The sequence below is a fragment of the Crocuta crocuta genome, unplaced genomic scaffold (assembly GCF_008692635.1).
Source record: "Crocuta crocuta isolate KB4526 unplaced genomic scaffold, BGI_CrCroc_1.0 scaffold3, whole genome shotgun sequence".
NCBI lineage: Eukaryota > Metazoa > Chordata > Mammalia > Carnivora > Hyaenidae > Crocuta > Crocuta crocuta.
In genome coordinates this window covers 12,126,703-12,150,666 of record NW_027529934.1, presented here as the reverse complement: position 1 = coordinate 12,150,666, position 23,964 = coordinate 12,126,703, and the positions used below count along the sequence as shown (strand labels likewise).

Genomic DNA, 23,964 nt, shown 5'->3' with positions numbered 1-23,964 from the left:
TATCACAGCTGGTCTTACAAGATTTGAAAGATTAAAAAATACATTATTTCCCCTATAGTCATGTTCCACTCTATCATATAGCTTTCCTCCTTACATCTGAGGACAACCTCTCTTTTCTTCACTTAAGGTCCCTTTTCCTTCCGTGGACGTTGAAAATTCTAAACCAGACTTTGTAGAGCACAATTACCAAACCAAACATTCTCTCTTTTTCTCTGAATGGGCATCTCCCAGACTTTAGTTTTTTGTTTTTTTTTTAACTTAATTTACTTTCATTATTCCTGTCTGGGCACTTCTTAAATTTTCTGTATTTCCCATAAATGCATTCCTTAATCCATTCATCCAAAAATGATTCAACCACCTAATGTGTATCAGGCTAAGTATGCAATGGTAATTAAGATGGATGTATTCTACTCCTTGATGGAACTTAGATCCAGTAGAGGACCCTCAGGAATACAAAAACATTCTAAAGTGCCCTATAATTTAAAACTTGTATTGCAAAAATGTAAAAAAAAAAAAAAAAGACTCATTTACATTTCCATAGTTAGCATCCCCAAATAAAAAAGCATTTTCTTTTAAAGCCAGGAATTATTTGACCTGTGTTTGAACTCTGACCCACTTCCATCTGACAAGATTCATATCTTAGCCAAAGATCCCCCAGACTTCTCATCAAAGTATATAGTTCTCTTGTTTTCCCTCCAAACTTTGCTTTGTCTCATTCACTTAGCTAAATTATAGTCTTAGCCATCACACATGGTTTTCCAAAGAAATCATCCTCAAACTAACTTAACATTCTGAACTCAGCATTAAAACTACCATTTTTTAAAAAGCTTTGCACACCACTATCTCTTCTATAGAAACTATCTCTTTCATTTTCAACTTTGCAACCATGAATAAGCAGTAATCAAAGAAAGCAATCAGCCAGAATTAGATACCACAGCAGCCATGAGACATGGCTATTTTTAAACAATACCACTAATGACTAAATAAAGACAGCAAATAAAAACACCATTCCTTGTAAACTTAGAGGCTACCTTCCTCAGAGTATTGGCCTAAACAAATTTTATCTAGAGAATAAAGAGAATAAATATCATACTTCAAAACCTCAGCATTTTTGTGATTCTCTTCAAGTGGGCTACTTTGTTTACACAAAACACACTAAATTCTAAAGATATTATATCTTTCCACTTTAAAATGGGATTCTGTAACCCACAGCCACACTTGATCTATTCAGTAATGAGTGACTGGAGCATTTTTGAACTGTGTTAAACCAAATGATCACGAACCTTATAGGCTCCACCTGAATATACAAATAAGTTCATTTCAGTAAGTTCAAACAAATATGTTTAATAGTTAAGTCAGTTCCATGAACCACATGACAAATAATTAAATCTGGCCAGTTACAATTATAATGGGAATATCTAATATTTATTTAGTGCTTACCAGGTGAGGCACTGTTCTAAAGCTTTCCATACATCAATTAATTTAACCATAACCACAACCTTAAGAGGTGGGTACTATGTACAACCCTGTTTCACAGATGAGGATGCATGGCAAAGAAAAAAAATAACTTGTCCAACATCACATGGTGAATAAATATCAGAATTATGATTCCAACCCAGGCAGTGGTTGGCTGACTCTGAGCCTGGGGTCAAAAACAGCAGGTCCTGCTAATTTTTCTCAAATGACAACTTTGATGCTCTCTCAACTTGTGACTCCAATAAATACAACCTCACCCTAAATGCCAGCTAGAAAACAAAAAAATATGGACCCAGGCCTAAGATTGGCATTCTCTAATAATAATAATAATAATAATAATAATAAACAGAAGGGTTCAAAAATGGAGTGATAAATCACAGTCTCAGGAAGGGCTGCATCCATTGTAAATTCCCACTCTGCAACTTCCACTGGTCCTCACTGCACGAGCAATCTTTCCTTCCAACTCTTACAGACACATTAAAGCTATTGCTGCACTCAGTTTCCTCAAGTCATTAGAATTCCTCATACCTGTCCCTTGTCACAGAAGTAGTCTGCATCGCCTTTTTGTTTTCGATAGTAAACATTATTCATCTACTAACTTGTTGCTTACTAATACATCTGAGAAAGAAGCCAAATCTTGTTTGCCCGAAACTCCTCATTACCTGGTCAAAAACCTTCCAAAACTCCCCATTACCTGGTCAAAAACCTTCCATGACTCACTGCTGTCGGTAAGAAAACATCCAAATTCCAACATCTAACATCTCAAATTTGAACTCTGTTACAGTTTGATCCCAGCGTACCTACTCTTCCCTCATGCATGAATGCTCTGTTCCCATCACACTGGTCTAGACACTGTTTCCTGAACATGCTTGTCCTTTTTCGTCCCATGACTATGAGCAAAGGCTCAGAAGGGCTTTCCATCCCTTTCAGGGTGATCCAACCACATCCTTCCTTTCAGGACAAGCCTAAGCCATCGATATCCCCTATATCTCACTGAAACCCCATCCCCCTTCACCTCCCTGCCGTCATCTCCTACGACAATTTCTACTACTCTTTCTTGTGTTCCAGCCATATTCGGCTCCTTGCTGTTACTTAACACGCCAGGCAAACTTTCGCCTCAGGACGTTTCTACTCAGAACAACTTCTGCGTCCCCAATATCGCCTGAGATGCTTTTCTTAGCCACATTTTTGGAACTGCACTTGCGATTCCCTTTACCCACATATACAAATGTCCCTCTCCTCCTTCCATAGTTTATTTAGCACTTATTGCTATCGCTATCCAACACAAGTAATTTTTACTTATTTATCTTGCTTCTTGTCTCTTTTACTGAATACAATATAAGTTCCATGAGGGTAGGGATTCTTGGTGTTTTGTTCGCTGCTGGATAGGTAGTACGTACAGACTGCGTGCCACACAATAGGCATTCAATGGATATGTGTGAAATGAATGAATAGTTCTTTCTTATAACTCTCATTGTCCCTATGGTCTACACTATTTAGCACTTAAAACTATACTATGTAAATACGAAACTCTAATTAACAATATGCTAAATTGTTGAGGGGTAAAAGTTGTGTTGCCTGTAATTTGTTTCCAAATGCATCAAAATAGCAAGATGGTTTCGTGGATAGGTGGATGGAGAGATGTACGGCAAAGTAAATACGGTAAAATGTTAATCGTCGAGTCTACGTGGCAGTTATTCAAATCTTCCAATTTTTTATATGCTTGAAGAGTCTTATAATAAAATTTGGAGAAAAAAAATCTAATGCTTTAGAAAGGTCTTCCCTGACTATAGAAACATTTGTTGCCCACCACCTATTTCCTATCACATCCGTCTATTTTCTTCACAGTATTTTTTCTCTAGTTGATGTTCTGCTGATTATACTTTTGTTTCTGTTGCTATTCACCTTCCCCAATAGCATGCAAGCTCGCTGGGAACCAGAACATCATCTCTCAGGTCCTCTACTGCTTGCCCATCGCCTGTAATACTGTCTAGAACATAACAAGTGTTTAATAACACCTAAGTAAGTAAATTAATGAATAGATGCCTCACGACACTGCTTATTACATCACTTAAGTTTACACATGAATGTCTACTCCTTTCCAGACTATTAATTCCTTAAAAAAGAACTTCTTGTCGTTTTCTTAACATTTAGCAAAGTTTTAGCGGCAAATAAAGTTTAGCTGCTCAAATTCTCATATTGAAAAATAATCTACTGACAAGTCCGTATTTTAAAATCACAAAATAAAGACTTTAGTTTGGCATCCCCGGGTGGGCACAAAGTGAAAGATTCTTATTACTGTGTTATTATTTTGTGTCCATATTTATGCAATGGAAAGGGTAAACATTTTTTGAATAAAAATGGTCATATGAAAAAATGGTATTCTTTCTAGATCACAAAATTTTATACATTAGCAAGGGTCTTAGAAATATGTTAACTGAAACCTCTATTTTAGAGTTGAGGAAAATAAGACAGAAAGAGTGACAACTCAAACATTCTAGAGGGAGATTAGTGACCCAGATAAAATTAGAGAATGGATCTCCCAATTCCCAGTTCTACCCTGAGTATAGCAGGCTCCATGGGAATCTGGCATTCTCCATGTGGAGGCTCTTGTTCTTTCTCTAGCTGGCTACTGGCCATAGAAATCACTCTATGTTGACTCAGTATTGACTTTGGGAATTTTGAAGAAGTTTTTGCTAATGTCTTGGCTGGAAATATGTGTTCTCTCTTTGCCAAATCAAAGTGCTTTTTTTTTTTTTTACTACTTCAGATTGCCATCTTCAAGAATTGTTTAAAAATCTATTTTCCCACATTATACCCTCACAGTCCACTCCCTCTCACCTCTGTGAACACTGTGGAAAGAAGCCCACACTCCTCTGAAAGGTCTGGTTCAGAGGTGAGGTGAGGCTGGACAGCTGCATAGGGCACACCACGTGATCTGGAGAAGACAGGGGCTCTCCAACCTGTTGTGTGCCATTACCTTTCTCCCCTCTACCATTACTGACTGTCCTTCAGATAAAAACTGCCAAGAATTCCTAAGAGTGATGGGAAAAAAAAAAAAAAGCTGTTTGGCCAACTGTTTTCTCAGGCACACTAAAGAAAATAATTATGTAAGCTACTTTAAATTCAGGAATGTAGAAAGTCTTTTTTAGAGCCGGAGGTTACACAGCTAACCATAGGAAATGACAGGAGGAGAGGAAATGCATGTTTCCCTGCAATATCTTCTCTTATAATCAGACTGAGAGGGGGAAAACATACTTTGGGGAGGCCAATCCATGCTTAACAAAGCTCTCAACAAACATTTATTAAGAAACAACCCCAGCAACATGCCTTAGGAAGATCGGGGTTTAGAGACCATCTTTAAACCTTACCCCACCACTCACCAATCTGTGTCTGCCAAGCTTTGTAATTTGCCAGGCCCCAACTTGCTTTCTTCTTTCAAGACTCCATGCCTTTGCGTGGATATAGTGCTTAAGGTGTTCTAAGCACTATGTGTATGTATGGATACATCCATGTGCACACAGTATTGATATATATTTCTATAACCAAGCACCATTATGTATTTAATATGTAATAAATTAGGTACGTAATAAATATATAAACTAAGTAACATATAATCTATATCTTATGTAATAAGATACACAAAAGTACAATTAAATAATTACATCTAAATAAAATTACAATTAAAAAATTACATCTAATTTAAAATACATGTATATATAATATACATTATATCATATATTATTATACAGATATATATAAATAAAATTAACTCATTTAATCATATGAGATTATTATCTCCATTTTATAGATGAGCAAATCGAGGCACAGAAGAACTAAGTGGTTTCACCAGGATGAAATAGAGAATAAGAGACAGAGCTGGCATTTAAACACCAAATAGCCTGGCTTCAAATGCCACGGCATTAAATCACTATGGTCACTGTCCAACCTAGTCAAAATCACCTACTAATACGCAGCTATCCCTGGCTTCCTCTCCCGACACAGTGTGTCTTTATTCTGTCTCCCTACCACACTCTGCACATTCCTCATTGATGCTTATCTCACTGGATGGTGGTTTCATCTCATCACGTGCCTACATCTCCTACGCGTGTTTCCTATTCCAACCCTTACCTCATCTCCACCCCACAGAAAGGGGATGGAGCACCTCCTACGTCTTGTTCTTCTTTATATTTCTTGCACAGGACACAGTGGCTGGTACACAGGGCACTTCCATAAACATTTGCAAGAGGGATGAATGAAATGACTTAAAAAAGTCAACAGAACTGTGGGCTTGGCATTGGATTAAGACATATAGAAGACACACCTCCTTAAGCAGCTCAAGGAATTGGCAGAGACTCTGTGACTGGAGAGCATCCTCAAAGGCACCTGGCTGCTGTGATTGCATGAACTGGTCAGGTGGCCCTTTGGGCTTGAGGTGCTTTCTGAATCAGCAGACCTTCATTCAATAAATATAAACTATATATTAACTCTGTAATTAGACATGCTTAGCCAGTATTCCCGACCTATAGGATTTTAGTGTATGGGGAGAGGGAGGGAGGTGAGAAATTGAACGATTTAAACGATTCAGTCCCCATGGATACCACAGGTAATTATCTTAGGAGTTCGGAGAAGGAGGAGGTCACTTGGGATGGTAACGATTAGGGAGGCAGGAGTTAAGGAAGAGGCAGGTTTGGGTGAAGACAGCAATTTGATGTCATCCCAAGGATGAGCAAGAACAGGGCCTCTCCCAACAAGAAATGAATACATTAACCAGCCTTCGGCATACTAACCCACCAGGTATTTACGTTTCTCACTGTAAACTACTAAATTTGTTTCTTATAAAATTCAAACTCCAGTGTATGCTCTGTATTAATCATTTTTCTAGGGCTTTATTATTCCTAAATTATTGAAATTTCAGAAGTGCAGCAAACCTAGAGGTATAAAGAAAACAAAAACCCCAAGACCATTCCTGGTGACCTTTCATTGGCTCAGCCTTAATTATTTGAAGATTATTTGAGACAGAGCCTCCACAGGGCTTAATTTATTACTAAACATGTAATTTTGGAACAGTTCGGATGTTCCAATAGTTTTCTTTCTGAGTTCACTCCCTCATTCTCCCTCTCTCTGTTATTCCTTTGAGATTTCGTATCTTTCTTCATCTTCCCAAACGTCTTATTTGACCTGCCAGGGGGGTCCAAAGCCATTGCTTCATTTAGAGCAACAACAGAGATTAATGTCTGAATGGTATTTAGTGTGGTATCTCAACCAAAGTCTATAAAAATCAAAACAATAAAAAGATGAGGATGAGAAGTTAAAGGGAAAACAATATTTTCTCTTTAAAATACAAACATTCGCACAAAGAGAGAAAATTCCAGAACAAAGAGATTTTTATCTGACATAAGGTTGAAAAATAGTCCCGTTGTGTTGCTTACTTGGTTGAAAATAAAAGGAACCTCTTTCTTCTCTCCGACTCTCATAGAGGATATGGGGAATGTGGCTGTTCCTAGAGTTTCATCCATCACATAATTGGCATCCATTAATGTGACCTGTAGAGATAAACGGTAAAGTACAAGAAAATGATTTCTCTTGGATCCTTGGAAATTATATCTAAAATCTCCACCACAATCACTAAATGAAAGTTTTAGAATGATTTTTAATAACCATTTGAGACCCTCAACATTCAGCATAGTTATAATACTTTGTCTTTTCTTTAAGACGCATTTGCTACTAAAATAATAATTTTTTTTTCATTTTCTTGATTGACTTCTTCATTATTATGTTTTCAAAAATGGAACTTTATTCCCTCTCGGGGGAATTGCTAATTTGGAGTATGAAAAATAAATTAATGTAGAAAATCCATGCACCCATTTTGGGAAGGATCTATTTTAACTTGTTTGAAAGTTAATTATTTTAAGTCAGAAGTCTTAAGTTGCCTTATTTTAAAGTCACAATCAATTGACAGTAGGGTTATTCTGTCATACTTGGACCTTCTTTTTTATAACAGAAAATGTTTTCTCCAAAGCACTTGAAGAGGATAAAAGATACTTCCTGGCCTGACCTAACTCTTGTGTTTCCCACTGGACACTCACACCGCCCAGGGGGCACTATCTAGAGCTCTAGGTACTAGAGCCTCGTGTACCATGCTACACAGCTGGGCTCCAACTACAGCCAACTGAAGAGAAGGGACGAACTCAGGCACCGACTTCAACATGAATTATGACCGCCGAACACTCCGCAAATGATTCACTGACCTCCAAAACATTTTCCTGATTAGGATCCAAAATAAATTCAAAGGTCTCATTCCACACTGGGTTTATGTCATTATTGAAGTGTCTTGTTCTCTTCCTGCTGTCAGGGGTTGAGGAGATGAAAAGTTCCACATACGGATCTGGAGTATCAACTATGGACAGTAAACACAAGAAGAAGGGTACAAACATGTGATTCATAATTCCTAATTTGTTTTTATAATATGTGCTGTCAGGTTATTTCTAACGAATCTGCCACCACATATCCAAAATGTCTGAGACAAGATACCACACAACAGAAGGACATCATAGGCTACACTTACACTTCTTACACATGGTGAACATACACTTCTTACACATGATGTCCCTGCCCCTCACAACAGTCCTATGCGAAGGAATCGTTTATTAGGTGCTTTGCTCAGAATTCTTCTGTCCACCTAAGGACATGTTCAGTCAACATCTCAGTCCAACTGCTAAAGGATGAGAGCAATCTCACCCAGCTAACTACAGTATAACCTTCACCCAGGACTATGATGGTGACAAGGTCATGGGTTCAGGATCATGGTCTACAACAGACAAAAAATTGTCCTAATTACTTTATTTGCCAAACAAAATAATGACAGTCAATGTGAGATAAATATTGTATTTATAGGGTTGCCTTGTATAGCTGTACAGGCTGTACACTGAGCAGCTCTTAAGACCTGGCATTAATTAGTAATTCACATTTATTTCTTATAATTTATTATAGCAGTATCCAATCAGGTGGAAGTGGGTGTCTCAAGGAAGTGACAGCTTTTTTTTTTTATACTTTTTTTAATGTTTATTTATTTTTGGGAGACAGAGTACAGGCAGGGGAGGAACAGTGAGAGAGGGAGACACAGAATCGGAAGCAGGTTTCAGGCTCTGAGCTGTCAGCACAGAGCCCAATGTGGAGCTCGAGTTCATGAACCATGAGATCATGACCTGAGCTGAAGTCAGACGTTTAACCAACTGAGCCACTCAAATGCCCCAGAAAGTGACAGCTTTTTCTATTGTACATAAAGACCTGCTTGAGTCAGGGCATGATGTGGGTACCATTTTATATAGAAAGAGACAAAGGTACTATTTAAATTTCTTCCCACTATATACACACTTAACAACAAGGCAACTGACTAAGCCATGGAAACATTGATTACTCCCTCCTTGGTGGTTCCACTGAATCCACTGTCTTACAGCATTGCACATACTACAGTTCATGGATGTAATTATACATTTATCATTTCCTTCAAGACTGTCAACAACTTGAGGGCAGCGATCAAGTCTGACTCAACTTTATCTCTTTAGAACTTAACAATCATTAGGGCGCCTGGGTGGCTCAGTCGGTTGAGCGTCTGACTTCGGCTCAGGTCATGATCTCGTGGTTCGTGGGTTCGAGCCCCGCGTCAGGCTCTGTGCTGATGGCTCAGAGCCTGGAGCCTGCTTCGGATTCTGTGTCTCTCTAAAATGAATAGATGTTAAAAATTAAAAAAAAAAAAAAAGGGAAAAAAGAAAAACCATCACAATAGTCAAAGGTGTCCTAACTTAAGGACTCGACTTTTCTTTGTAACATGTCCTTTCCTATGTGGCCATTGTAATTCATAACCACAAAAACCAACAGTTGAGTAATAACTGCTAGGATGTCTGTTAAGCACTTTACATACATTAGTCTCATTCACATCTCCCAACAGTACTACAAGGTAAGTGCTCTGTTAAGACAACAGGAACTGAGGGATGTTAAGCAATATGTTTATTATCATCCAGCCAGTAAGTCTCAGGGGAAGTTCTGACTGCAACGATCATTCTTTTAATGACATCATATTCCTAAGTTCTAAAGATGATATCATAAGGTTGGCATTGCTATAGAAAGTAGAGAGAGTCATGGAAAAGAAGAGGGAAGGAGAAAATGGGGGGGAGAGAGAAAGTGTTACACACATCCACACAAAAAGATATAAAAATTGAGAACAAAGGAAAAGCAAAAATAATAGTTCTCAAATGATTGCTCATCAAAGAAAACTAAAGAACCCTTTGTCTTTCAACAGTAGTTATGGCCAAACAATTTAATCAATGTCCTTCACTTAATTTTTAAACACTGTTCAAAGTTCTATGTGGTGATCACATTTTTTTAAGTGTGCCTTTTTATTGTAAAGTGGAAAGATTTGTGAATGTGGTATAAGCATTTGGAATCGTCTTTTGTTTCATTTTCCCGTTTGAACCTTATGCATCGATGGTCAAAGGCAGCTGAGTGTCAAAAGTAAGAGTGTAATATAGATGACTCCATTCTACTGGGCACTTGAGTGACTCAGTTGGTTAAGCGTCTGACTTCAGCTCAAGTCATGATCTCACAGTTCATGAGCCCCACTTTGGGCTCTGTGCTGAGAGCACAGAGGCTGCTTCAGATTTTCTCTCTTCTGTCTCTCTGTCCCTCCCTCGCTTGCTGTCTCTCAATCAAAAATAAATAACTAAACATAAAAAAACCCCGCAGATCCCTGACCCTCATCTCCCAAGACCTATGATCAGTAGATCTGTAGAGAACCTAAAAATGTGCATCTTTTAAAGTTTATTAATTTTGCAGAGACAGAGAAAGAGAGAGAGAGAGAGAGAGAGAGAGCATCATGAGTGAGTGAGGGGCAGACAGAGAGGAGACGTATTCACAATCATGCTCCATGCTGACAATGCAGAGCCCAATGCAGGGCTCAAATTCACAAACTGTGAAATCATGACCTTAGCTGAAATCAAGAGTTGGATGCTTAACCATCTGAGGCACCCAGGCACCCCAGGAATCTGCATTTTAAAATAAATATTCTAGCTGATACTGATGTAGGTCATCTTCTGTTCACACTTTCGATATCCTGTTTTAGAGAAAAGGAAATAGGTAGTTATTGGATTTATTTATTATTTATTTTTATGGAGGATTACCATATAACATTGCATAAATGTAAGGCATACAGTATGTTGGTTTGATACATTTACATATTGCAATTTGTAACTCAGTGCTTGTATTTCTCAACCAGACCATGGAAGACAAACTAGAAAACAAAAATACTGCTCAATATCCTCAGGAAGGAAAGCAAGGGGAAACGGGCCAAAGTAGAGGTAGGCATGTTACTAGGTGACTCTTCTCACCTCCTCAACCAGGAGATGATGTTTGTCCTTAACCATGATCTTATCATAGACCAGAGCTCAAGATTGCAAATCAGAAACAAAATTACAGGTTTAGAATAGCAGGTGGTGGAAGGCCATAAAGAAAAATATCTTTCCTCTTCTTAGTAGAAGTCAACACATGATTTAAAGGAGACAATTGAATTGGTCCTTCACATTAAATGGGCAAAAACAGAGCCCCTTTATTGTCCCCTAGGGCAGGTTCTTTTCCATGGGGCTAATGCTCTTTTCTGTTTCCTCCGAACCCTAGAACACACAAAACCATGCAAACATCAATCTAGAAAACAAAAAGTGTCTGGGAAGAGGAGGCATTCAAATGGTAAACATCACTCATTCATTCAACAAATATTTGAGCGCCTACTCTAACGCCAGGAACTACCTGTGAAGAAGCAGTTGGGCTTTACCAGGCAACCAAATGTGAAACTGCAGATCTGAACTGTGGAAGTGAGTCAAATGCTCACAGCCTAATTTTAGAGGCAAAGGTAAATGGGAGACAAGCAGATACACTACACCCATGACTAGTAACTCAGTCACTCAGATTATTACACACAAATAAAGTCAAATTGTAGGTGGAGAAATTGCCTTTGAGGCTTGGTCTTCCTCTGAATGTGAGGAAAGGAGGGAGAGGTTTTCTTGGGCCAAATAAGAAAGAGAAAGCAGAAAGTTAAGTTCCTTGGGAGAAACCCATGAATAGGAAAAGAATGCAGCAAATTGAAGTAGCATAAGTCAGTCAGGGATAGAACCATCTTCTAGGCCATTCTGAATGCTCAGTTCAGGTCACAGACCTTGGCAAATTCTAACTCTGAAAAAAATGATAAAGAAAATACCATACGACAAGATGCCAATGCTACATTCAGACATCAAAACATTGACAGACCCCTTTTAAGAAAACCAGAACCCAGTTCAAAGCTGTCACTTTGGTTCTTCTTTTCATTGTTAACTAAAATCAATAGTCTACAACTTCTGTCAAGAGTGGCAGTAGTTTCTTCTCTCGCTTGATTAGCAAGAGACCTCAGTTAAGATGTCAAAGGGTGCTGGACAGTGGAAAACCACCGACAGCTGCAAACTTTGATAATGCCGACGGCAATGCTGCTAATCTTTGCAAGCCGAGAAACATCTGCCAGTGGCAGGATCTGCAGGATGAAAAGGAATTTTAGGATGTTAATTTTGAATTGGATTATGCTAATCGCACAGCTCACATTCTTTGCATAATGTATAATCTTCATTGGTACTGTACCACGTGGAAGCTTTTTTTTTCATGTTTATTTTTGAGAGGGAGGGAGAGAGACAGAGAGAGAGAGAGAGAGAGAGACAGAGCATAAATGGAGGAGGGATTGAAAGAGAGAGGGAGACACAGAATCTGAAGCAGGCTCCGGGCTCCGAGCTCTCAGCACAGAGTCCAACATGGGGCTCAAGAACCACGAGATCATGACCTGAGCCAAAGTCAGATGCTAAACAGACTGAGCCCCTCAGGCACTCCCCACATAGAAGTTTTGAAAAGGGAAAGCGGTCCAGTATGACAGCAATCTTAGCCAGGTGCTTGAGAGAAGTTCCTAGGTATGCATTAAGAGGAAAAAGAAGTCAAATGTAGGAAAAGAAATGTTTGGATATTTTTCTCCTGTATACTTAGTTCATGGTTTTGTGAATTAATGCCTATAGGGTAACTGGATGTTGAGTCAATGATTCAGCATCACCTTGATTAGTTCTAGTCAAACAGGTGGTAAAGCAAAGAGGTAATGTGTGGGCAAAGACTTTCTCACATTTCATCCTTTTATCTAAATCCTGACAAACAAAAATGTTAGGGGTGTGGGATACAGATCACTTTTTGTTCCCATAAAGATGACATGAAACTACATGCACCAGAAATAGCTTCAGAATTCCAGGGTTGTAAAACTTCTCATAAACTTTAGTAGTTTAAGGAGTGCCTTCCTAAATTAATAACAGGTCCATCTGACACTTCAGCTTTGTCTGAACAAAATATTATTATGTGATTCATGATAGGGGCTGATGGCAGCTTCTATATTCTATAAGTTCTATTTTAAATATTCTCCATTTGCTTCCTCATATCCACTTTGCTGAGCAACTTAAACCCTTTGCCTTAAATGAAGGTGACTCATACCCTGATACAATTCTTGCAATAAATGGCAAAAAAAAAAAAAAATCCCCAAAAGAATAATCTCCCTAAATCAGAGTCAAAATATCACTTTCCAAATAGCTATCACTATTGATAGCGAGCTTAAAGTAGTGTTTCTCAAAATGTAGTCCTCTAAAATATCCTCACAGAAACATCCAGTGTTAAAAATGCTCATACTTTGCATCTTCAGTCAGAGCTCAAGCTTGGGAATCTGCATTTTTAACAACTTGACTTAGTGGTTCTTATGTATACAATTTCAAAAATGTGGCTTAAGGTATATTATTAGAATCAACTAAAGAACAATGATATAAATAACAGGGGCAGAAAAGCAGAAACATTTTGGCATTGAGAAGCTGACAGGTTTGCTGGCCATTTGTTCACGGAGTTATTCTCCCCATAGACTATAATAAGCATAATCCAGTAACTCACTTCCGTTTCTTTATAGCCATTAAGGACCTTTTCAAGTAGCCATGTGAAAACAAATCCAAGAGTAAAGTATGCAGGGTGTGTTAGCAGGTAATCTATTTAAGGTGATTGAATATTCAAGCATTCTGCTTCAGTTACCACCAAAATAGGAGTACCATAGTAAGATCAAAAAGTAAATACTAATTTGTTGAAATAAATGCCTCTGAATATTGCTTTCAAATGTCATCACTCTTTGAAACATGTATGATTTCGTGATAATGGCAATTAAATGGAGCACTTAAAGCTTTTCAACTCAAAGGTTTAAAAACTTAAAAGGTTTTATGACTGCAAACTTTTTACTCCCTGTGTACTCTGCTGGCTGGGTAGCGAGTCAGGAAAATGACTGTTAAACTCACTGTAAATATATGAATTTCAATCACCATTTGGTTCTTTTTTTTAACATAAAGTTTTTGTTGAAGCATAATATATAGGCAGAAGAGTTAGAAGATCATAGCTATAGGCTTGAGTTTTCATAATCTGAACTCACTCACAATATCACCACCCAGAACAAGGTACAGAATGTTAGCAGTACTCCGGAACCTTCCCTCAAATCCCTCCAGCAGGGTGACAAGTGCCCTGCCTTCTATCACCGTAGAATATTTTTACCTCCTTTTTATCCATAGAATCAATATCACAATATGTACAACTCGGTCACCACTAAGTATGTGACATTCATCCAGAGTGAAATGTGTAAAATATGTTATTATTGATGTAAACTGTTCGACTGTATCCCACGAAATGTTTAGCCATTTCACTGTTAATGGGCATTTGGATTGTCTCCATTTTGGGATATTATCAGTGATGCTGCCATGTACATGCTGGATGTGGCTTTTGTTGTGTACATATGTATGTTTCTCTTGCAAAATTCCCAAGAATGGAATTCCTTAGGTAAGAAATTGTTATGCCATCATTGTACACGCTGATGTTAATAGTCACACAGTAGCACATTCTTCCAATAATTAATAGTGTCAATCATGTAGTTTTAAGCATCTGGTGGATGTATGATGGTATCCCAGTGTGGATTTATTTCACACATCTTGGATGACGATGAGGTTGAGTACTTCTTCATAGGTTTTTATTGGGCAATTGGCAGTTCTCTGGAATGAAGGGCATACTCAAATTGTGTGTCCATTTTTTTCCATTGGGTTGTCTGTTTTTTAGATTAGTTTATGGAGTACTTTACATATTCTGGATATGTGTCCTTTGACAGACATACCTAAGTTGCAAATATATTTTCCCCATTTAGGGTTATCTTTTTACTATTTTAATGATGTCTTTTGATCAAAATAAATGCCTAACTTTAATATAGTTCAGTGTGTCCATCTGTTTTGTTATAATTCATGCATTTTGTCCTTTTTTATATTTTACATAGAGACAGGGTGTGTGTGGGGGAGGTGCGAGTGGGGGGGGGGGGTGGAGGGGCAGAGTGGAGCAGAAAAAGAGAGAATCTTAAGCAGAGCACAATCTCACAACTCTGGGATCATGACCTGAGTGAAAATCAAGTGTCGGACACTTAATCAACTGAGACACCCAGGTGTCCCTGCTTTTTGTCTTTTAAGAAAACTTTAGCTATTCCAGTGTCATAAAATAGTTTTCTTCAAAAATCTCACTTGTTTTACATTTTTATCTTGAGATCTAAAATCCAATGAGAATTAATTTCTGTGCATGGTGTGAGGGGCATTTATGATTTTTTTCATATGTATAACCAACAGACTCAGTATTATTTGCTGGAAAGACTGCCTTTATCCTTGCATGGCAATATAACTTTTATATTAATCAAGTGATCATATAAATACAAGTCTGTTTCTGGATTTTTATTTGCCTATTCACTAGTCTACTCATTTACTCTTGCACTAATGCCACTGTCTTAATTATCATAGTTTAATAATACACTGATGACAGGTAGTATAAGTTGTCTTTCTTTAACTTCTTCAATTATTTTGGCAGGTATTTTATTTCAGCACTTCAGGATGTCCATTCTGTTACCTTGTGGTTGCTTTTTAAAATGCCTTTTTTCCTCTGGATACCTTTAGAACATGTTTTTCTTTCTCTTTAGTTTCCAGCCAATTTTACTGCAATATGCCTAGGATTGGTATTCTTTGTATCTATCCTTGAATTCATAACCTACACACACACACACACACACACACACACACACACACACCCCCTTCCTCCTTCCCAGTGCTTTTTATCATGCTCTAGATATCTAGATATTCTTAATGTTTTACTCTGTAGTTTATTTACCTTTTTGTTCTCTGTGTTTCAGTCTGGATATTGTCTCCTAACCTAGTCAGTCACTTAATTCCCTGTCTTCAGATGTGTCCAACCTACATTAAACCTATATACTGAGTTTTTAATTTCACTTCTTGTTTTTAGTTGTAATTCTTCCATTTGATCCTTTCCTATATATCTGGCTGCCTGGTAAAATTCTCCATCTTGCCATCTGTTTTCTTGAACATGTTAACCATAATTATTTTAAATAATATGTACTGATCTATTTATTTTTCTTGATCTTAGTTTTTGGTACACCTGGCAATTCTTGGCTCAATGCCAGACCTTTCCGTGAAAAATGGCAAGGGAGTTAGAATTACCTCCACAGAGGACCCATCTTATCTTCTGGCAGACAGTGAGATCTCCTGACCTTAATAAAAAATGGAACTGACTCCAATCTTAGTAAGGTGCAGCCTACCTCTTGTTCACTCCCACTGGAACTTCTCAACTGAGAGCCCAGGGTGTTTTGAAGGCCCTTTGACATTTTGCAGTTCTGAATTCCATTTTTTTCCCTCTTAGCACTGTGATACTGCCAATATCTCTGCTTGGTTTTGGGGGGGGGGGTTGTTTGCTTCTCAGCCTGTTGCCCACACAGATTAAGACTTCAGTTAGTGCACATGGTGAAGGCACTGACTTTCAGCTTCTCTGAGTTTCCCTTCTGTCAGACTCTGCCCCTCAAATTCTAACTGGCTTGGTTCGGAAATGCAGTTTTTGTGTCCCCAAGTCCTTTGAGATTGCCAAAGCTCTGGTGGATCATCTGCCTCTTGACTGCTTGGCTACTTCCCACATCCTCGGGACGCCCAAACCCACGAGCCAGCAGTGGATCAAGGGGGAAGATGGCTTGCAGAATACTGAGGCCTACTTCAGAGACTTCTCTCCTCTGAGATTTTGTCCCTCGGATCCCAGTTGACTCAGAAGTTTTTCAATCTTTCAGACATTCTTTAAATTAATTTAATCTGTGTTTTATATGTTGCACTCAGAGGAAATGAATGCTCTGCTATTAGTTACTTCAGCATGGTCCAATGACCATTGAGTTATTAACTTGACGAAACAGATACTAATCCCTATTCCTTTTATTTCCATTCTTTACATGACTGCCCAACATTTACTGCATTTCTCAAGTCATCCATCCCAACCACTATTCCTTATCTGAGAGCACAACTCGGACTCATATTTCACTGAGAGAACAAAAGAAGAGGGTTAGATGGACTCATTCAATTTCCCTTCCCTATACCTCACAATTGTAAAGCCATATTTGTAATTAGAAAACTNTATATTTAAAAAAAAAGAAAACGTATTCATTCATACTTAAGTTCTTCCTTCATGTCTTAGAAAAACAAGTAGCCACACATTCCTCTCTCAATATCATACAATTCTACCTCCTCTCAGATATTTCTCATTTATCCCCAGCCCCCAATTTAATCTGTAAACATTTGCTTTGCCCTGGCTACATCTTCCCAACCTATAAATAAACATTGATCATCAAAAGATAAATAATTAAACAGGGGTGCCAGGGTGGCTCAGTCAATTAAGCATTCAACTCTTGATTTTGGCTCAGGACATGATCTTATGGTTCGTGAGTTCGAGTCCTGCATCAGGCTCTGTGCTGACAGGGTGGGGCCTGCTTGAGATTCTTCCTCTCTCCCTACCCCCCCTCCCCTCCTTAGTACACTCTCTCTGTCTCTCTCAAAATTAAATAAACTTAAAAAAATAAATTATTTTTGCCAATTCCTCAAGATCTTTCCTACCCTCATGAAAGAGTTTAGATAAATGTAGTCTATACTTACTGCTTGTAATCCCATCACCTTGTAAAATTCCCACTCATTGTGCCCCACCTTGTTCCATTACATAGTATTATTCTCCCTAATGTAACTTTTTTTCCTCAGCTTTACTGAGTTATACTAGGCATATAACATGATGTAAGTTTAAGGTGTACAACATGATGATTTGATACACATATTGCCAAATGATTATCACAGTAGGGTTCGTTAACACCTCTCTCATCTCACATAATTACCATTTCTTTTTGTGGTGAAAACATTGAAGATCTACTTTCTTAGCAACTTCCAAATATAGAATACAGTATTGTTAACTATAATCACCATGTTGTAATTAGGTCCACAGAACTTACTCATCTTATAATCAGAAGTTTGTTCCCTTTGACTGACATCTCTCTATTCCTGCCTCCCATCCCTCAGCTCCTGGAAAAATCATGTCCCTATCATAGCTTCAATGGAGACCTGATGAATTTTTTTTTCTCTCAATGCAGTACCCTTTGTGCAGATAAATGATATCATTATCATATCATCCTACCTACCTCTGTAAATGTTCCCTCAGTATATCTTTCCCTAATAGTTTCCCCCTCAGCTCACCACTAAATTGTGGGTTTTGATTTCACACCTCTTACAAATCCTTCAAAAGAATCCTTCAAAACGAAGTGAACCCCTTAAAAAGATTAATGTTCATGTAGTCAAAACCAGCTCATAAAGGAATTATCAACTATTCATCATGTCTTAAAAAAACACACTCAATGTGCACCCTTCAGGTCACATGGCACACATGAATCCTTCAGTTTGATTAATCTCAGATCCTTTAAAGCTGATCATCTTGGGGCGCCTGGGTGGCTTAGTTGGTTAAGCATCCGACTTTCACTTAGGTCATGATCTCGCGGTTCGTGGGTTCGAGCCCCGCGTCCGGCTCTGCGCTGGCTGCCAGCTTGGAGCCTGGAGCCTGTTTCAGTCTGTGACTCCCTCTCTCTCTGGCCCTCCCCTGCTCACGCTGTCTCTCTCTCTCTCTCTCCTAGAAATAAATAAAACATTTAAAAAAAAAATAAAAAAAAAAGCTGATCATCTTTAAAAAATAAAAAAGCTGATCACCATTTTAAACGGCAGTCATGATACATTCCTTTATTTCCTGAACACTGCAAGGAGGACAAATATGAGATTCTTGATTATATGTCCATATATAACCTATTGCTAAGTAATATATTTTTAAAGGCTTCCATCTTTTTTAAGCATTCTGAGTCAATTCTTGAAGTCCTTGAGTCCTTTTCTTGGCTCTAGCTTACACATAAATATGATTTTCTCCCTAATCACAACTCTGAGTCCTCTCTACTCTGAGACTTTGAATCTTGTTCTTGAATGCCTTTGAAAAATACCTCAGGGGCGCCTGGGTGGCTTAGTCGGTTAAGCGTCCGACTTTCGCTTAGGTCATGATCTCGCGGTTTGTGGGTTCGAGCCCCGCGTCGGGCTCTGTGCTGACTGCCAGCTCAGAGCCTGGAGCCTGTTTCAGAGTCTGTGACTCCCTCTCTCTCTGACCCTCCCCTGCTCACGCTGTCTCTCTCTCTCTCTCCTAGAAATAAATAAAACTTTAAAAAAAAAAAAGAAAAATACCTCAAACTCAACAGGTACAAAACAAATTTATTCTCTTTCCACATGTCTTTCCTTAGCTGCAAGACAAAAGAAAAACAAAGCAAAATAAACCAAGAACTTGTTAATTTTTCCTGACTTTCAGCATTTTACTTTCACAGAACCATCACTTCCAGCCCCAGAGTTGGAAACATGAGGGTCGTTCTCTTTTCCTCACAGCACCTGTATCCAATCTGCCTCCGAGTCCCACCTCTTCCTCCTCTAACATGGCGTGGCTATCACGTCTGGCTCTTCAAGCCTGATCAAAGTATTACCACCCCAGTCCAAGTAAGCAGTGCCTTTCACCTGGTCTGTTCACATCATCTCCTGGTGGCTTATTTTCCCCACATTCCAACCACTCTTCATAAAGCCACCACTGCAATGCCACAGTTGTCTTTGTGAAACACACTTTTGTCTTTCACTGACTGACTGTGAGGGCAGACCTATGCATGGTGACAAAGGACCGCAAGGGTGCCCCTGACCGGACCCCAGGTTCTCCTTCTCGTCGTGACCCTCCTCCATTACACACTCCCTCAAGTCAACATGTAGGCCACGTGGCATCTCCGGAATCCACACATTTCGAACATTCCACACAGTCACCTTGATGGCAGAAGCATTGGTTCTGAGTAAGAAAACATGGCTTCTGTTTTACCGTTATGCTTTCTTTTGGCATTTTAGCTGATAACTAAGTGCTATTAAGGTGCTGTCCTTGTCCTAAGAATATTCAAGGGTCCAAATACTGTACACATAAAGGATGAGCAGAAAGAGATGTTACCTGTATTTAGCCCTTATCCAGTTCATACATCCCTAGGCAACCAGTTGTTCTGTTTTCTTCTCAGGTAAAACTGGCTGCTATAAATCAGATTCCCCGGAGGCCTCATCTCTATATATCTGCATAAAACAGAAGTAATTCTACATAAAGCTTCAGCTTGCTGATTTAGGTATTATTATTCCCATCATGAAGGTGAGGAAACTGAGACTCAGAGACATTTAGTTAGTTGAGTGAGGTCAATGAGAGATAGGATTTTAACCTAGGCTTTCTGAAAGCCAAATTCCTTGCTCTTTCAAATAATCCAACACTAATAATTCTTATCTATTTTTGCCCCTATTAAACTGCAAACTCCAGGATGGCAGGTACCACGTTTCCTATTCACTACTATGTATAAGAGTCTAGCATAAAGTCTGAAACATTATAGGAAAATATAAACATTACTGAAGTAGTGGATAATGGGGTAGCCCTGAGCAATACTGCAGAAAAGGTGATCTTTATTTCAGGCACAACAATCTCCCCACTCTTAACTTCTCTCTGCTCTCAGCTAATATGTCTCAACCTTCCTGGAGCTTTGTACCCCATTCATTTGTATTTTTTCTTGGAAGTCATTTCTTCCCAGTGCATTTGCATTTAACCTTTACTTTCAAATTCTAAATACAATAATAATAATATACCTTTGAATATGATCTTGCCACCCTTCATAACTCCAAGAAATAGGGTAGAGTGTCAAGGGACTTGTTTATAGATAGCAGCCCCTGCTTCTTCCAGAACAGACTCAAAATTGGAATTGTAAATTGCTGGAAATACAGAAGCTAGAAAAGTTAGTGAAGAATCCAATATGGTTTAGTAAGACAGAACTTTGGTAGTGATTCCGGACACACCGGAGAGAGAAGAGCAAAGTCCTGCAATAACAGCAGCATTGTCTAGGAACTCAAATAGTCATAGAATACCCTGTCCTCGTCTGAAATTACAAAGCAGTTTTAGGGGCGCCTGGGTGACTCAGTTGGTTAAGTGGCTGGCTGACTCTTCATTTCAGCTCAGGTCATGATCTCACGGTCCCTGAGTTTGAGCCCCACACTGGGCTCTGTGCTCCCAGTGCAGAGCCTGCTTTGGATCCTATGTCTCCCTCTCTCTCTGCCCCTCCCCAATGTGTGTGTGCATGCACACATGCTCTCGCTCTCTCAAAAATAAATAAATGTTAAAAAATATTTTGAAATTACAAAGCAGTTTTATTAACACTATTTTAAAATCCATTTATCAGGCAGAGCCTCCAATTTGAACTCTCCTTATTTTTTCATTTTCCTTTTTCTCACAGCCTTGGGTCTATAAAAGCGCGTTCTCAGGGCACATGCATCCTTTTGCAGAGACGTGAAACTGTCAGAATGTATCATTAGCCACATGGACGTCAGGAGGAAAGCCCAATAGCATCTCTGCACAACTGACTGGGTGCCGTCTGAACTAACAGTTGACTTAGTAGATTAATGAAGTGGCCTACCATCTGGCATATAGTAAAAACAACTTACTACAAAGAATGTTGATAGTCATAAGAAAACAGAGAGAGATAAATGTGAAACCACCCAAAGCAAGCTAAAGGCCAATCTGCAGCAGAACTGAAATTTTTGTTGTTTCCCACATTGCCTTTTTACTTAAATCTCTATGATAACTTTTTGGAAGGAAGCAAAAATACCTTTGTTATCAGTATCTATGTTTGGAATGTTTTTTTTTTGTTTGTTTTTTTAAAAAAAATTTTTTTTAATGTTTTATTTATTTCTAGGAGACAGAGAGAGACAGCGTGGGCAGGGGAGGGTCAGAGAGAGAGGGAGTCACAGACTGAAACAGGCTCCAGGCTCTGAGCTGGCAGTCAGCACACAGCCCGACGCGGGGCTCGAACCCACGAACCGCGAGATCATGACCTAAGCGAAAGTCGGACGCTTAACCGACTAAGCCACCCAGGCGTCCCTGGAATGTTTTTAAAGATTTAGAATGTAAGATGTTTCTTGGCACCTGTTTACGTAGGAGAGAAAGAGTAGTTCTCTAGAAATTCTTACGTATTGTTATAAAACATATTCATTTGTTTATATTATTAATGTTAGTTATACAGATTTAGTTGTATATATGCATTCTACCCTATACAAGAATAATTCTTATTTTTCATTAGAAAGGAACTCTGAGCCTTGAGACTTTTGGCATTTTGGGTCAGATAATTCTTTGCTCTGAGGTGCTCTCCTTGGAGTCTACACATTAGACGCCAGTAGGGATCCCCCAATTGTGACAACTAAAAATGTCTCTAGATACTGCCCAACATGCCCTGTGCAGCAAGACTGACACCCCCCCCACCCCCCACCCCCCCGTTTAGGGCCAGTGTACTCAAACAAGGCATTATCCTTGCCACCTGACATTGATTCGCTAGCATAAACCATTAAAAAATAGCCAGATTCCCTAAGTACTGTACAGCAGACATACCATGTTTAAGACCTTTTATGATTTTTTTCTATGAAGTGTCAAAAATATTTAATAATAACATATTAAAATTTTACTTAAGTTATAAAACCCATCTCCACTCTAGCTGTGAAGTCTTCTGGGAAGCTCATTGCTAACACTTTTCAAAATCAGTAACATAATACAGCCTACACACTGAAGGATTACTGAGTGCATATCTTCTTGGGTTGGTTTTCCAGAGTTATTCATACCTGTTTCATCTTCTCATCTAGGCCATACATAGCTCAAAGGCAAAGCTACTGTACAATAAACATCAGAGTGAGATAGATTTAAGTGCTAGTCATAAAACCTAACAGCTGTGTGATTTGGGATCATTTACTTAAAGTCCTGTAAAAAATTTCTTGTATCTGTAAAATTAAAATAAAAACAGCATATAGCTTCTAGGCTTGCTAACATAAATAAATGTTAAGTACTAAGAACTCCACTTAATAGTTATACTTATTTATTTAACACATATTGTGTACACTATGCATCAAGCCCCTTTCTAAACACTTCATAATCTTATTTAACTCTCATAAAAAACAAAAACAAAAACAAAACAACCTATGAGGAAGGTGTAATTGTTACCCTCCGTGGAAACACTGAGGAATTGAGGCCTAGGAAAGCTAAGTAACTTACCCCAAATCATGGGGTTAATAAATAGAAGGGAGATTTAAATCCAAGCAAGCCAGTTCCACAGTCCTTGCTCCAATCTCTAAACCAGGCTTCCTTTCTGGTACGAAATAGAGTGTAGTTATCTACCACACGTATTATATTTATTTCTTTTGTGCTTCTTAAGGCACTAGATGAGTAATAGCAGGTGCTCAGCATTTATTGATGAGGACGTTAATAATGGAGCCTTGCTTGGGGCGCCTGGGTGGCTCAGTCAGTTAAGCATCCAACTTCAGTTCAGATAATGATCTCATGCTTCAAGGCTTTGAGCCTCATGTCGGGCTCTGTGCTGACAGCTCAGAGTCTGGAGTCTGCTTCGGATTCTGTATCTCCCTCTTTCTCTGCCCCTCCCTAGTTTACACACACTCTCTCTCTCAAAAATAAGCAAACATTAAATATTGTTTTTAATAACAGAGGCCTGCCGGAAAAAACACTAAGTTATATTTCTTTAACGTTGGTTTTCCAAAGTTAAAATTTCCAAGCTGTTATTTCATTTTGCAACTGCAGATTTGGATTAACTTTGTGTATCAACTTCAAATAATTTTGTCTAGTATTTTCTCTAAAATATTTCACAAAAATATATTGATGCATCATGAAGAGTAAGAATGGAAAAGTACTTCTGAGGAGTCGGTGAAATTTACAAAACTCCCAGTCCCTTGGCTAAATGTAACTAGTCATTTCAATCTATGTGCCATATGATTTTTATTTTTAAGAATTATTTTAAAATATTAAAATATACTAAAATAGCATACATGATAAATGTTTTCATGTACATGCTCAAACTTTTAGAGCAGCACATGAGATTCTCTTTGACATAAAAAGTTTAATACTTTTCTGAGGAAACTTAAAAAACATTTAACTATTTTT

At 38.5% G+C, this 23,964-nt stretch overlaps 1 protein-coding gene and 1 non-coding gene across 3 annotated transcripts in view; one reads left to right on the top strand and one right to left on the bottom strand.

The window, feature by feature from the left end:
- Window positions 1-23,964, bottom strand: part of PLA2G4A (phospholipase A2 group IVA) — a 164,460-nt gene that overhangs the window by 83,272 nt on the left and 57,224 nt on the right. For both annotated transcript variants that reach the window (XM_077763286.1, XM_077763287.1), the window contains 2 exons: window positions 7,728-7,876; window positions 6,909-7,022 (listed from right to left, as the gene is read on the bottom strand). In XM_077763286.1, coding sequence (XP_077619412.1) covers window positions 6,909-7,022; window positions 7,728-7,876 — 263 coding nt within the window. The remainder of the gene's footprint in view (window positions 1-6,908; window positions 7,023-7,727; window positions 7,877-23,964) is intronic.
- Window positions 9,065-9,149, top strand: TRNAR-UCG (transfer RNA arginine (anticodon UCG)). Its single transcript has one exon. It is a non-coding gene; the product is annotated as a tRNA-Arg (tRNA).